At 29.2% G+C, this 14,028-nt stretch overlaps 2 protein-coding genes across 3 annotated transcripts in view; both read right to left on the bottom strand.

Annotated features, from left to right (window-relative positions):
* Positions 1 to 4,380, bottom strand: part of Sirup (Starvation-upregulated protein) — a 52,085-nt gene extending 47,705 nt beyond the window's left edge. Inside the window, exon 1 of the mRNA XM_077427375.1 lies at positions 4,377 to 4,380. The gene's annotated coding sequence lies outside the window, so the exon portion shown is untranslated. The remainder of the gene's footprint in view (positions 1 to 4,376) is intronic.
* ImpL2 (Ecdysone-inducible gene L2) lies at positions 225 to 13,632 on the bottom strand. Of its 2 annotated transcripts, none has more exons than XM_077427372.1 (7): positions 13,112 to 13,632; positions 5,140 to 5,300; positions 2,165 to 2,331; positions 1,894 to 2,068; positions 1,541 to 1,764; positions 1,348 to 1,470; positions 225 to 1,147 (listed from the first exon to the last, which is right to left on the bottom strand). In XM_077427372.1, the coding sequence occupies exons 2-7, from the start codon at positions 5,270 to 5,272 to the stop codon at positions 1,136 to 1,138; spliced, it is 834 nt and encodes a 277-aa protein (XP_077283498.1). In that variant the 5' UTR covers positions 5,273 to 5,300; positions 13,112 to 13,632; the 3' UTR covers positions 225 to 1,135. The 2 variants fall into 2 exon arrangements, with proteins under 2 accessions (XP_077283498.1, XP_077283499.1); XM_077427373.1 differs by having other exon boundaries at positions 1,541 to 1,761.
* Positions 13,633 to 14,028: the final 396 nt, after the last annotated feature.

The following is a 14,028-nucleotide window of genomic DNA, read 5'->3' as shown; positions in this document are numbered from 1 at the left end:
TCTAATCTTGTGAAAAATATTAAATTTAATTTCAATGATGTGTAATAAATATGATTGTTTAAAATTCTAAATTTTGTATGCTAATATTTAATAATGAATGTTATAAACTTATAATGCATTATTTTAACTTATAAAACGATTCTTTATTTTCATCAAAAAACTATGGTCACCATAATTATAATGAAATAAATGGTTATATTTTGATGTTTTTTTTATTTATTTTTCTCATATAGTAGTAATATACACATTATATTCCATTATAAAAAAATATAACATAAAAATACTTCTGACTAGGTAATTAAGCTTACTCAATAATTGAAACTTCACTCGTGCAAAACTTAATCAGAAACTTCGAGAACTATTTGTGATTGGAAAATACAATATCATATTAATATCTTGCTTTGTAAAATATCGATTTTTTTCAAGTTAAGTTTTAACAAAAATACAGTTACCAACTTTCGAATAAAAAATTAGTTTTCTTAATTACAAGACCTAAAAATAATACTTCTACTTCATTTGGCAATCTTTCATAAAATCAAATCGAATTTCAAAACTTCACATGGAAATTGCTTACAATTACGTCTTAAAACTAGTAATTTACTGTCAGTATGGACTTGCTTTGAAATTTAATATATAGTGCAATTTATTCACATATAAATATTTTGTATATATGTTTTTGCAAAAAGCCTAATGGACTGTTTATTCCGGCGATCACTAATACGAGCATTCAGTAGGCATACTTATTTTATTTATCTGAATCATAACTTTATGCATTGCATTAAATTTATTATTTAGTGAGTGATGCTCAATATGATTGGGCTCGTGTTAGCATTACATACACATTTAAATGCATGCACACACACACACATTTAAATGCATTATTACGTCTGTACAAATTAAAAATTAGGCATTTTCGCATTCCGTGTGTTTATTATATGTGTAATTACTAATTTTACATTGACACAATAATTTAGGAATATAATTAATTAATACCTATGCTAAAAATATCTTTTAATATATTTATCAATAAATACGTGCTTAGAAATAAAGAAAAGCCATCAGCGAAGAGTGTGATGATAGAATATTAAAAGACCATGGTTCAGTTTGGAGTCAGTTCAGTTCCGCTAAATCAATCTTACTTCTCATTCTGAAATAGAAAAAAAATCAATGTGTTAACTTCTCAATTCGAAATTTAATTTGTACTCCCAATGAATGAATTTTATTTTATTGCCATCTATAGGTTATTTTTTTAGACTTTTTCTAGTTTTTTACCTACCACCATGCAAATAAAGCAAAAACATGTTCTTTTTAAGAATTAATAAAAAAATCTTATGAGCCAGTACTTACCAACATGGGATATACAAAAGTGGTAATGGTATCTTTGGAGATTGGATTCTTAGCTACGCAAGTGTAACCACCCATGTCAGACCAACGCAGGCCGTGAATAACAAGTTCTCCAGTTCTCATGATCTAATAAAATAAAAGTAAAGTTAAAAAAACGGATACATTTTTGAATAGTATGATTGAACAAAATAAATACCTTAATTCTGGGATGCTGCAGGGGTATGATAGATTCTTCATTGTCGATCCAATAGATATCAGGACGAGGATTTCCGACAACCTTGCAGGGCACAATGAGGGTATTTCCAATATTTTCCATAATGACGCTGTAGTAAAGTACTATTCTTGGTTTGCTAGGAGCCGTTAAGATCTCTTTGTTCAGCATTAAATATTCGGTGAAGTTTTGCGCTTTTGGAAATCCTACTGTTTAAAATATAAATATTAAATTCACGGCGCAGGCATAAATGTATTTATACATATATTTAAGTAGTAAGAATGTAATAAGTGAAACGTAAAAGAGGTTAGTAAAAATGGTATTCGTTATTTGCGTACCTTGGGAAGTGAAGACTGTTGTTGTGAAGTACGTAGTTTTTGATCCAACTTGTGCCACACAGGTGTAAGTATTTTTTTCGATCGGAAGGATGTTGTTGATGATGAGACGGGAACGAACTTTTGCCATTTCTTTGCTGCTTCCTTGAGGCAATGCATTATTTTCATAATCTTCGATCTAATAAAAAATAAATATATGTACATACATGTAATATATATATTCGGTCCAATTCCTGTAATTTTAGTGGAATTATTTTCAAATATTTATATTAACCTCGGTAATGGGTAGACCGTTTCTTAACCAACGAATTGTGGGTGCAGGAGATCCTGAAGCTTCGCATTCTAGTTCTAAGGGAACACCAGGAACTCTACGAACCATAGTCGACGGTACATTTGTTAGTTGAACCCATTCACGATTTTCTTCAGGATAATTTAAGCCAGCTGAAAAAAAGTCTGGTTTTGAATAAATGTTTTTTTACAAGTTCTGATTATTAATATATATTTATTTATTCATTTCGAGTTGACGTCACTTTGGATTTCATGACATTTGATAGTTGACATATTGACTGGTCAAGCTCCAACCGACATATAATTACCATATCTTATAAAATTTGAACTCGGTATGTCCATATGTAATAGTTTAAGTTGAGGTGAACTAGTTTTGGCTACTTACATCATTATTATTATTTTTTTTGAAATATGTGCAATTATATGTAATTACGTTATTAGTAATATATGTTTCGAAAATAATAAATGATGAATTTTTAATATAATACATATGTATAGTAGACACGAGACGGCTACTTGGATCCAAGAATTTTTATATTCATTAAAAATTTGAACTGGTGTAAATAATTATTTAGAACTTTCTTTTTAATTAAATCTGAATTGAACTACAAATATCGATCTATTTTGCGACAAAATATGAATATTTTACATAATACACATATGTATGTATGTTAGTGTATAAGTACATATATTTAAAATATAAGGACTATAACGTGGGCGGACAATAATTGGATACGTGTGGTAACGCAAAAAAATCGTTATATTATTATAGAAAAATATAAATACGAAGTTTCAGGTAAACAAGATATTCATAATTAAATTTAATATATTATTTAATTTATTCATAATTTAAATGGGTGTTTCCTTCAACTTCTCATTTAATTTTGGCGGAGGTGTTTAAAAGCAACTTTGTTGCTGGGCCAGAGATTCAGGTGGCATTTAAAATAGGGATACCATTCGTCCCGGATTTTACGGGACAGTACTGGATTCCATCTCTGCGTCCGGCATAGATAAATGGCCCGGATTTAACAATTTATCAAAATACATTTAGTTTCTATAGTATTTTCACGTACGGATCGGATTCTATTTTGATGGTATTATTCTAGCATTGGCGGCGTTGGTGGCATTGCGCACGTGCAGAATTATGGGGTAAACAATTTAAGCAATTTACTAATTTTAAATGGATTACTTTGAAACGTCAAGGAGATTGGAACAATGTAGAAGAAACAATAGTTTTCACAAATAAATATTTATCTGAAAACGAATATCTAGTACCAGAGAATGAATTATTTGAAGAAATTACATATTTGAAAAGATAAGTAAACGTTAAAAAATCGTTTCCGAACTATGAAGAGGTTCGTAAAAACTTCACCAATGGAATAATGAAAAAACACCCATCAAATCAAAAAAACAACCTTGTTTTCATCTCACAAAAGTTGTCGAATAAAGTGCAATTCCGAGTATAATACTTGCGAAGACTTCAAGCAACAAATATAAAATTACGATGAACTTCTTAAAAATGTGAATACCATTGCAAAATATTCTTAATTTAAATATGTTATTATTGCATTTACTCGTTGCATTGAGCGTTTTTTTTTTACAAAAATGTCCCTGATTTCACCGCAGAAAAAATGGTAGCCCTAGTTTAAAACGATTCGACAGTAAACGGACCCACCTGCTAATTTCCCTCGAGATCGTCGGGTAATTGAACACTTTGGATGGTGTAACTTTAGGCTTAAAAATAGCTTTTCACCGTAAAATGAACGAGAAATCATCAAATCAGTTCTTTTTCACCAAAAAGTTGTCTTATTTCGAATATTATTAGAAGGTTAAATTATATTAAAAAAAATAATTGAGTGTGGAAACGAGACATGAAAAATATAAATAAAGTAAAAAATATGATCTTAAAAAAATATCTTTTCCATGCATACATATGTACATGCGTATTGTACCTACATATCTATCGCTTTCAAATAATTTTCTCGACAAAGACGGCACTTCTTGGTACATGACCCAATTGTAAAGATACTATGAATTATTTAAAATTACATCATTCGAATATATAAAATTCTAAGAAGCGACATAAGATGAGGAATTTTTGGTAATCATTAAAAAGTATATGAAGTTAGTAATTCTTTTTAATAATCTCAAAAACATTTTGGCTGGACAGACATTCATCAAAATATAAATCACATTGAGAACATCGTATGTATTATATATACACATGTACATACATATGTACAATGAAAGCTAAATTTTTTTCTCGTTAAAATGTCTTCTCAGAAATAATTTTAATAACTGAATAACTAGAAACTCAAATACACTATTATTTTTTTTGCTGTAACTGTTTTTTTTTAATGGTGTGATCTTTTCAAAGGTAAAAACCTTGTGAAAATGAGTGTCATTTTTTTATTATCAATTAATAGATTTGAACAGCAATATGTTTGTTTCTCCCTTCAGTTAAGTCTTTTAAATCATTTCCTTTTTATAAAAAACATATGTATATTGTGAAGTATGTAAAAAAAATATATAAAACATGAATGGTTATGAAAAAAAATATTTAATTGAATAATTTCTCCCTTGATTTGGCAATTATCGAAAATTCATCTGAAATTATCTTATCGAAATATTTTAAGCCACTTTTGATATGCGAAGGTTCATATTTTAATACATAAACTTACATAAATGTTTATCTTTTGAAAAAAAAAAAAAGTTTTGAACAAAGGTACAAAATTAAAAAGGATTAAAAAGCTTGTAAATTATTTTAATAAATAATAGTGTAGTTAGTACATGCACAGTACCAAGTATCGTATGTTGTAGGTATGTAGTATAGACAGTATTTTCTTTCATTTATCTTTATTCTATTTTTATTTAAGTTTCAATTATTTTCAATGAAAATATGGCTTAAAGCCCATATACATACGTACACACATATGAACTTAAAAAAAAATTTTCACTTACCGCTTGGTGATAGCGAGTTATCTTCTTCTGTAGGGTCTGAATTTAATGTGTCTAGGAGTGGAATTTTAGCAGCCATAGTCGCACAGTGGATAGACAGGATAGCCAAAAAGGTGGTGGCGCAAAACGAAATCATCTTGGACGATTTTTTGAAGTTATAATATCTGCGAACAAATAAAACAAAACGTTGGAATTTTTCACAATTACATAAAGATTCTCATGCAAATTGATTTGATCTGAAAAAAATTACTTATTCACGGGGTCTATGTAGTCACGGGGATGGATTTTTATTCAACGCGAGACTTTTTTAATGCTTATGTTATAAATAGCTTAAATCGTAAGTGATTTAAAAAAAATATATTTAATAGGGAAAGGTCGCGAACGTAGAGTCTAGTTAATGGTAGGGACGCGTGTTGTCAGGAGCGCCAACGAATTCGAATGATCCCGCCGCGGAGACCGGAAGCGGATTAACCATCTCGTCTGCTTGGGTCTTACCTTAAATACCCAGGGCAAACTGGGAATAAATAAATATTAAACGAGAAATAAATCAGGGTTGTCTATACATTCATTTATATTCAAGCAAACAAAAATTAACTTATGTATGTACATACATTTGATTTTTTAATGCTTTTTATTATTACGAAATATGTTCACAATACATCTTATATCTATTTTAATCGCTACTGATCTACTGATCATTTTCTATTTTACAATTTAATTTAATTTGGTTAGTAATCATAGTATTATATTATTCTAATGTTAATCTACAGCATAATAGGAAAAAGAGCTCAAAAACCGATTTACAATCCTTATAAATGCTCATAATACATCTAATACATAATATTAATTAAAGACTAACTAAAGTCGATGACCTAAAGCAGATTGTGTTTAGGTAATCTGTGTATACATTTGATATAATGAATAGATATTGTACGTAGAAAAATTTCATATTTAAAAACCAAAATATTTGACATTTAATTTTAAACAAAATATACAAAAGAAGAATGAATAGTAAATTTGATTTAAGCTTTTTCTTGTATAATCGCTCAGCTCAGTACACGGCTTACATGTTTGTATGTATATACATATGTTTATATGCGGTCTCCGTGACGGGCCAGAATGTGAAATTACCGAAAACGCAAATATCGGAAGGCAAACATCAAAAATCGAAAGATCTTAAGTCGAAAGATAAAAAAGGGGTGCATGGTAAACGGTAGAATACGTAAACAGTACATACTCACTTAATTTGCGCGGGCAGGATGCAACAGGAACAGGCTTTTCCTCCCGTATTCTGCGCGCGCACATTAATACGGGAGGAAAAGCCTGTTCCTCTTGTTCCTGTTGTATCCTGCTCGCGCAAATTAAGTGAGTATGTACCGTTTACCATGCACCCTTTTTTATCTTTCGACTTAAGATCTTTCGATTTTCGATCTTTGCCTTCTGATATTTGCGTTTTCGGTAATTTCACATTCCGGCCCGTGAGGTAGACCCGTTTATATGCATAAAAGTCCAATGCAAGAAATCACAATAATTGTTGAAAGCTTGCCAGCAAAAGCACTGGTTGCTGATCTTATTATTTGACAAGCTTTTCTCAGAAAACAATGTATTACATATATTTGTAATTTTGAACTCGATTAATAAAAGTTAAATTTGAAATTTTGATGACGATTTAATAATTTAAATTCATAATACAAACGCCGATATTCATTGGCCAGGGACTGTATGTACGTCGTTCTTTTCAATGCGCGCTAAAGTATGGTGTGAAAGGAAGTCAAAAGATGGCGCAATTTTCGAAAATATTTTTTTTGTAAATCGAATTTGATCTACGACGAACATTTGTAGCAGCCTTGTTCGAACAATCTCATAGCACACTCGCAACGGTTTGAATTTGATTTGAATTGCAAAAACGCGCCAAAATGGACGTCCACATGAAGAATTAATTATCTATTTAAAATTCAAATTTTTGAAACATATCATAAAAACCGGTTCCAAAACTTATATAAATTTCCACCCCTTTTCGGTAATTGCGTATCAAAATTATTTATATTCTGAAGCACCTAATTTGATAAGATTTAAATATAATATGTATGTATGTTAGTATTTCGTCATCATTCCATCACGCACAAATCATTTGATAACATAAATAATTAAATATCTTTGAACCGGACCTAAAAAAAATGTTGAAATAAGCGTCTACCGTGCCCTTTCTTTTCGTTATCATGAAATATTACGATGAAATATCGTAATGCTGACGACCTAGATAAAACTTTGACCTACGTCCTTGCGTATTTAATATCTAAAATGCTATCACATGCATTTAACAAAAGTGAATATGTAATTATAACGCTATAGATTTGAATATTCTCTATATATACACATACATATGTCTATGTATACTGAAAAAAATCGATTTTTTTCCCTTCGCAATGATGCTTTGCACATTTTCCTGCTAGAATTTGCATGCGTACGCTTTCAGTGTCACGTTAGCAGCCAGATTCCTACCGACTTAACACGTGTTGTAAAGAGGAATTGGAACGAGTATAATTAAAATACGTGAATCATGCGAACTAATTACTTTTCATAGAAAGAAATACTAACATGTATATGATGGGGGTAATCTTTGAAGTCGTCGATGAATTTGTCACGTGGTGGGAATCCCTTGCACGTGACTGTTGGCAATCTTTATTTTATTTTTTTGTAAATTGAAATCAAGGTTTTTTTTATCTAGCGTGTTACTCATATTATGGCATCGCACGATTTTTATCTCACACGCGAGTACATTTCAAATGATTAAATATCATCGGCGAAGTGACCAGCTGCGGATTGTTACGGAGGATCCACTTGACTTTTGGCCCGGAATACGTGATTCATTGGCAACATCTGGACAGACTACTGTCACTGAATGGACGGAAATTCTCAGAAAACCTTCCTATCACGCAGATATTCGAATTTTCGATATTGACACATGTTCGCTTTTTTATATACATTTGTATGCACATATATTTCGAGTTTTTTGTCTTTCAAATGTTCGGCAAGAATTTTAACTTTATTTTTTGTTTTTAATTCTGAAAATTTTATCTCCTATATACGTACGCCCATTTTTAAAATTGTCTGGGAGATAAGTTCCACGAAATGCCGCATAAATAAAAAAAAAACAGAACCCAATACAAGTTTTCACGAAATTGCAAAGAAGGAAAGCGTGTTATTTAAAAATTATTTCATAACTTTAATTATCGCATTCATCGAAATAAAATGATATTCATTGTGAGGAAAGTACTATTTTCGTTAGCTCTGTCGTTATATGAAGACAAAATTATGTTTATAATAACGAGAGGCTTGTAAAAATGAAAAAATATGCATCCGAGAGATAAATTAGTATCTACACATATCATCCTAATATTTTTAGTATTTTATGCTGTTCAATGTCTAGGTCGTCTTTTTATGCGTTTTCTATTTTAAATAAAATTATCAACATATTCTTTAAATTAATAATAACAAGTGATGTCTCGATACATAATTTTTTTCATAATTGCTGTACAACTACAACATTAATATATATATATATATATATATATATATATATATATATATATATATATATATATATATATATATATATATATATATACATATATACATATATAAATGGATGAAGTGGTTAAAAATAAGACTGATTTATTTATATTTGATATGGTAAAGTATCCGAATGTCAAATAAAAGTTTAAGTCAGTGATATGATAATGAAACCCCCCTACTTATATCAAATTCTATCTCGTTCCCTGCGTGTGTGGCATCATTTTTTACTAACATCTTCTTAATTTTTTCTCAATTTGTATTTATTGTTTCTCAATAAAGAGCTTTATCGCTTGAAATTACCATACATAATCAAACCGATTGACGTCATTTCAAAGAAGACATATTTAAAAATAATAATAATAAGCGTAACGTTTGAACTATATATACATAGGTTTTACTGATGGCTGGAATATTTAGTAGACATTTTATATTAAAAAAATTGCGATAGCAAAGTTTTAAAATAAAATTAGGCGTGTAAATATTTGATGGCATCCGATTCCTTTGATATGATGAAAATATAAATATACAGGTGTATGTTTTTCTATATGTACTATATAATACTATGTAGATATTATATCTATATATATATATATATATATATATATATATATATATATATATATATATATATATATATACATATATATATATACATATAATATATATATTATGTACTCACATACAACAACGTACAACCTCTTTACCTCTTGGTCAAAAGCAGTCGGTATTTTCTATGAACCCTTGAGGCGTTTTATTTTTATTTTTAAGTAACCGAAATTACATGTATTTAATATTATGTTGGTAAACTCAGAAAAACGATGTTTTATGAGAATTTAGACTAAGTATTTTTTGTTTGCTAGCTATGTACATATGAGCCGTTATATTTGAAAGTGGTATAAGTCCACTTTTCTTCATTTCGAAAAATTTATCATGGATGATATAATCTATGAATTAATCCTAAAAATGATTTTATTATTTAAGAAGTTTCCGTTTCCTTCGGGAATGAATAGAATGGAAAGAAGGTTGAAACTGACATTTCAAAAAATTGGGTTGAACTAAATTAAAAATGGGTATGATACTTGAATCAAGTTTAAACGTAGTGCACATACAATATTATTAATAATATTTATCTAAACAACTTCAGTGGCAGTTAATTATCACATTACCATGATTTATAGTAATTGTCCATCTGTATCGTGTCAAGTTTCATTAGTTGCATTGTAAGAATTTTCAGCGCATCACTTTAAGTTATCTCGATCAATTTCTCCATAAATTAGACACCTCTTTAGAATATCGTGTTTACGATTTCTTTCTATTGAATGGCTCATTGAAAATCATTTGTGTTGGCCAATCTATTCTGCCAAACTGTCACTATTTTGACCCAATTTCGTCTAACGGGTGCATGTAAATCATACTTAAATTTCACCTAATAATCTTAGGCCATTTTCGATCAAAGTAGGTGAGAATTGATTTGCTTAAATTTTTTTTAAATTTAAATTTTATGTGGAAATTTTCTTTAACTGTAATTTGAATCGATAAAGTGATTAAACATGTAATTGATCATTATGTTAAATTATGACATATACTTATCATATTCCAAAACTTTGATAATTTTTAACATATAAAATAGAATTATTATTTTTGGCGTATTCTTTTAATTTATTTTTAATCTTATTGTACTGAAAAATTTCAGTGTCATTTTTTTTCATTGAGTGAGCTTTCGGGTTGGGTTGAAATATTCCTTACATAAAAATGAAGACATTTAACTTCGGGTATGTTTACTAAAAAAATATTTTTCTGACATCCGGTGTTTTTTTTTTATGTAATGGTAAGAATTATCGTTAAATTTGACAATTGACGAAGGACTGAAATCTAGTTCACGATAAGAAGTCGTCTTTGTCCTTTATGTTATAACTGTAGAGATAACCCTCCACAGTTTACGTACATTATGTACGTCTTTGTAAAAAATAAAATAAAAACAATCGTTTTATCTCGAATCGATACATCCGTGGGGATTGTCCATGGCCTGTTCGAATAACGTCGAACCATAAGAGTTCATAGTCCACGATTGTGATAATTACTGAATACTACATAAATGACCGTTCATGAACCCATAACTGACCGTTGACCCTTAATTCGACATTTAAAAAATTAACCCTTCAATATTTACTTGTGAAATATGAGCACTATGCTCACTCGTAATGCCTAATTGCTGATATGTCAGTGCATGCGTACAATTGGGCATATACATACATGATGACCTCGTGAACTACAGATTATGAAAGTACAAAGCACACTAATTTAATTTAATTTAAATATAAATAAATAAATAAAAAAATCTCCAAAAAAAGTTGTAAATCTTTTTGAACGTACATTGCCCATATTCAAAGACTTCAAAGAGTGTTTGTCTGTAATAGTCCCCTGTCCAAAAAATGTTTGTATTTTAAACTTTTCACCAATGAGTGATAGGTGACTACGAGCTTGTTAAAATACAAAGTGTTCTATGGCTCAGGTCTTCTATGGCTCAAAGTGTTCTATGGCTCAGGTCACGCAGGGCTGTTTTGGTCCTTCGGACAAATGCATCTCCGGACTCCGGAGAGATATATGCAGTTAGATTAAGCGTTTCACACCCGGTGATTTCTTAGTCGCTCACATTTTTATAAATTTGGTTTGGTCGGTGTAGCCTAGAACTATGTTCTGGGACATGTGTAATGAAATTAAATATTTATAATATATGTAATACTGATTCTTCACAAGGTATAAAATTCCGACTGTTAAAATATTGATCAAATGTATGAAAATAACATTAATTTATGTACAAGTCATATGAGATGATCGAAACATATGTATGTAGTCATATTATACATAATAATATGTAAATTAAACATCCTTATTCAGCTGTCACTTATATATATATATATATATATATATATATATATATATATATATATATATATATATATATATATATATATATATATATATATATATATATATATATATATATATATATATATATATATATATATATATATATATATATATATATATATACGCTCATATGTATACATATATTCATTGATTTTCATGGCTAAGCCTTCACTGTATTTATATTATATGTATATATTTATACATCCACGGGAGTAGAGAATCATTCAAATGAGATGAGAAACTCTGACTATTTTATTCAAATGATGTATACGATCTAAATTTCCGGTATTTCATTACGCAAGTTCCTCGACGAATCGACGTAACGTGTCAAAGTATCTGATCAATTTCTTTTTAATGTACACATGTACCATATGTATGTATTTATAATCTTGATCTGGAATGTTGACTGATTACTATAATTGTGTAGTTAGAAAAAAAAATTATAAAAATTTATTAAAAGCGATTCTGATTAAACTTATTTTTTTCGGCTACTATGAGATTTATTTAAAACTGAAAACTCTAGATTTTTGTAATCATTAGAGTATGCAATCAGTACAATTGAAGATGATTGAATTGCTGAAATTTGTATTAGGGTTTATTTAGAATGCGATATTTAAATATAGAAACCGTAGACAAGCAATAGACATTAAGAAAATTATACGTTATTACTATATTACTATTATAAAATAATTACATTTCCTCAGTATCATCTCTAAGGTCATCAAGAATAATTGTTTCTACCGGATGATAAAATTAAACGATAATAAACCAGAAATTACGATCTTAACTTAATGTACATATGTATGTCCATATTAATTTCTAATGATTACTTTTTATTCTCTCACATCGTCACGTAACGCAACCGTTACATTGAACGATTCAACACTTTCAGAAACGCGTGTCTGTATTATACATATGTATTTATGTATCGAGGACGATGTGCAAGGATAATAGAGGTAATGATCCGAGTCATTGTGCAAAAGATAACGTGAAAAAGTCATAGAATCTCTAAGAAATACGACACGAATTTATCGCTTTGAGATTATGTACGAATACGAATATACGATATAATTTAATGTATGATAATATAATATTTTGTCGCAAATTTACATTTTGAGCGTATCTATGTATGTACACGTGTATAAATGTATATTTATTTATGTAGTTATAAATATATAAGAGGACTTTTTTTCTTGAGAAACGGAATTTAAATAAAAAAAAAATGTATATATTATACTTGATGTTCAAATATTTTTTCAACATTAAAAAAATGAGATATTTTCATGATTGTTTTTGTTCAATTTAATTAAAATAATTGTTGGCTCAGAAGTGTAACGTTAGTATATAATATGAACAATCGAAAATACAATTATTATGATAAGAAATAATGTTGAAAATATCAAATAACCATAACCAAATATCAATAACAAAATAACCATTAAAAAAAAATCATTCAAAAAGTTTTTACCTTACAAAGCTGCTGATGTAATAAATTTTCCGCAATAAGGACCAATAATTGATGTAGAATTTAAGTTTATATGTGCGTGCAACGAATAATGTAATTTTTTTTAGAATTTAGACTATGACGACGCTAATGACTTAACAGGGTTTGATTCTATTTTTTTTTTTAAATGAATTTCGATTATTTTACTGTACAATAGTGATGTATTATGTTTTTGTTGGTCGTCAACATTTTGAAGGAATTGGAAGTTTCCCTTTTCGGAAAGAAAAGAGACGTCTGAAAAGCGATGATTCACTCTAAAATCAGCACGCGAAAATGAATGGTGACATTTTGAATAGCGATAGGTAAAAAAGTGAAATGATGATTGAATTAGTCCTCGGCGAGATATGGCAATACAAGAAGGGCGAGCGGTTTATTTTTCGGTAGTGTTTTCTGCTATTTTCATAGATCGATTATTCGGAGTTAGATTCAAATTTCTGTTAAGCTTGAATAATTAATGCTGCCTTGCGAGTGGTAGATTCAATACTGAATCGTTTGAGCTGCGACAGTTGGGTTTCATAGCCTCAACGCAGTGGTAGGCAAAAAGGATGATTGTACCAAGAATTGGTGATAGCGAAGGAATGTTGCCACGAACCGACGATCCTCACACTGTGAGTTCCATTAATTAATTAATTAAATAATTAATTCTTATTTGTCGTCTAACAACTTTTATAAATCAATCTTTGGTCTCTCCAACGATGTAATGCGAGTGGAGCGCGCTCCAGTATAAATGCACTAAATACATATATGAACATATTTATGTAGGTTCGTTTTCTTGACAAAATATGATTTTATAACTGGAATAAAACCAATGGACTTTTGAATATTATTAATATTATAAACATTATTGGGACGAAAGAAGTTAACGATAATTTTATGAACAT

Source organism: Arctopsyche grandis, chromosome 3 (genome assembly GCF_051622035.1).
Source record: "Arctopsyche grandis isolate Sample6627 chromosome 3, ASM5162203v2, whole genome shotgun sequence".
NCBI lineage: Eukaryota > Metazoa > Arthropoda > Insecta > Trichoptera > Hydropsychidae > Arctopsyche > Arctopsyche grandis.
The sequence above is the reverse complement of the archived record's forward strand: the minus strand, read 5'-3'. Positions and strand labels throughout refer to the sequence as shown.

Bases quoted from the DNA above. Each gene is read 5' to 3' on its own strand.
- ImpL2 (XM_077427372.1), bottom strand. From the start codon at position 5,272: ATGATTTCGTTTTGCGCCACCACCTTTTTGGCTATCCTGTCTATCCAC. The intron at 2,069-2,164 runs GTTAATATAAAT...ATTTTTTATTAG, and splicing joins ACGGTCTACCCATTACCGAG to ATCGAAGATTATGAAAATAA. The intron at 1,765-1,893 runs GTACGCAAATAA...TATTTTAAACAG, and splicing joins AACAGTCTTCACTTCCCAAG to TAGGATTTCCAAAAGCGCAA.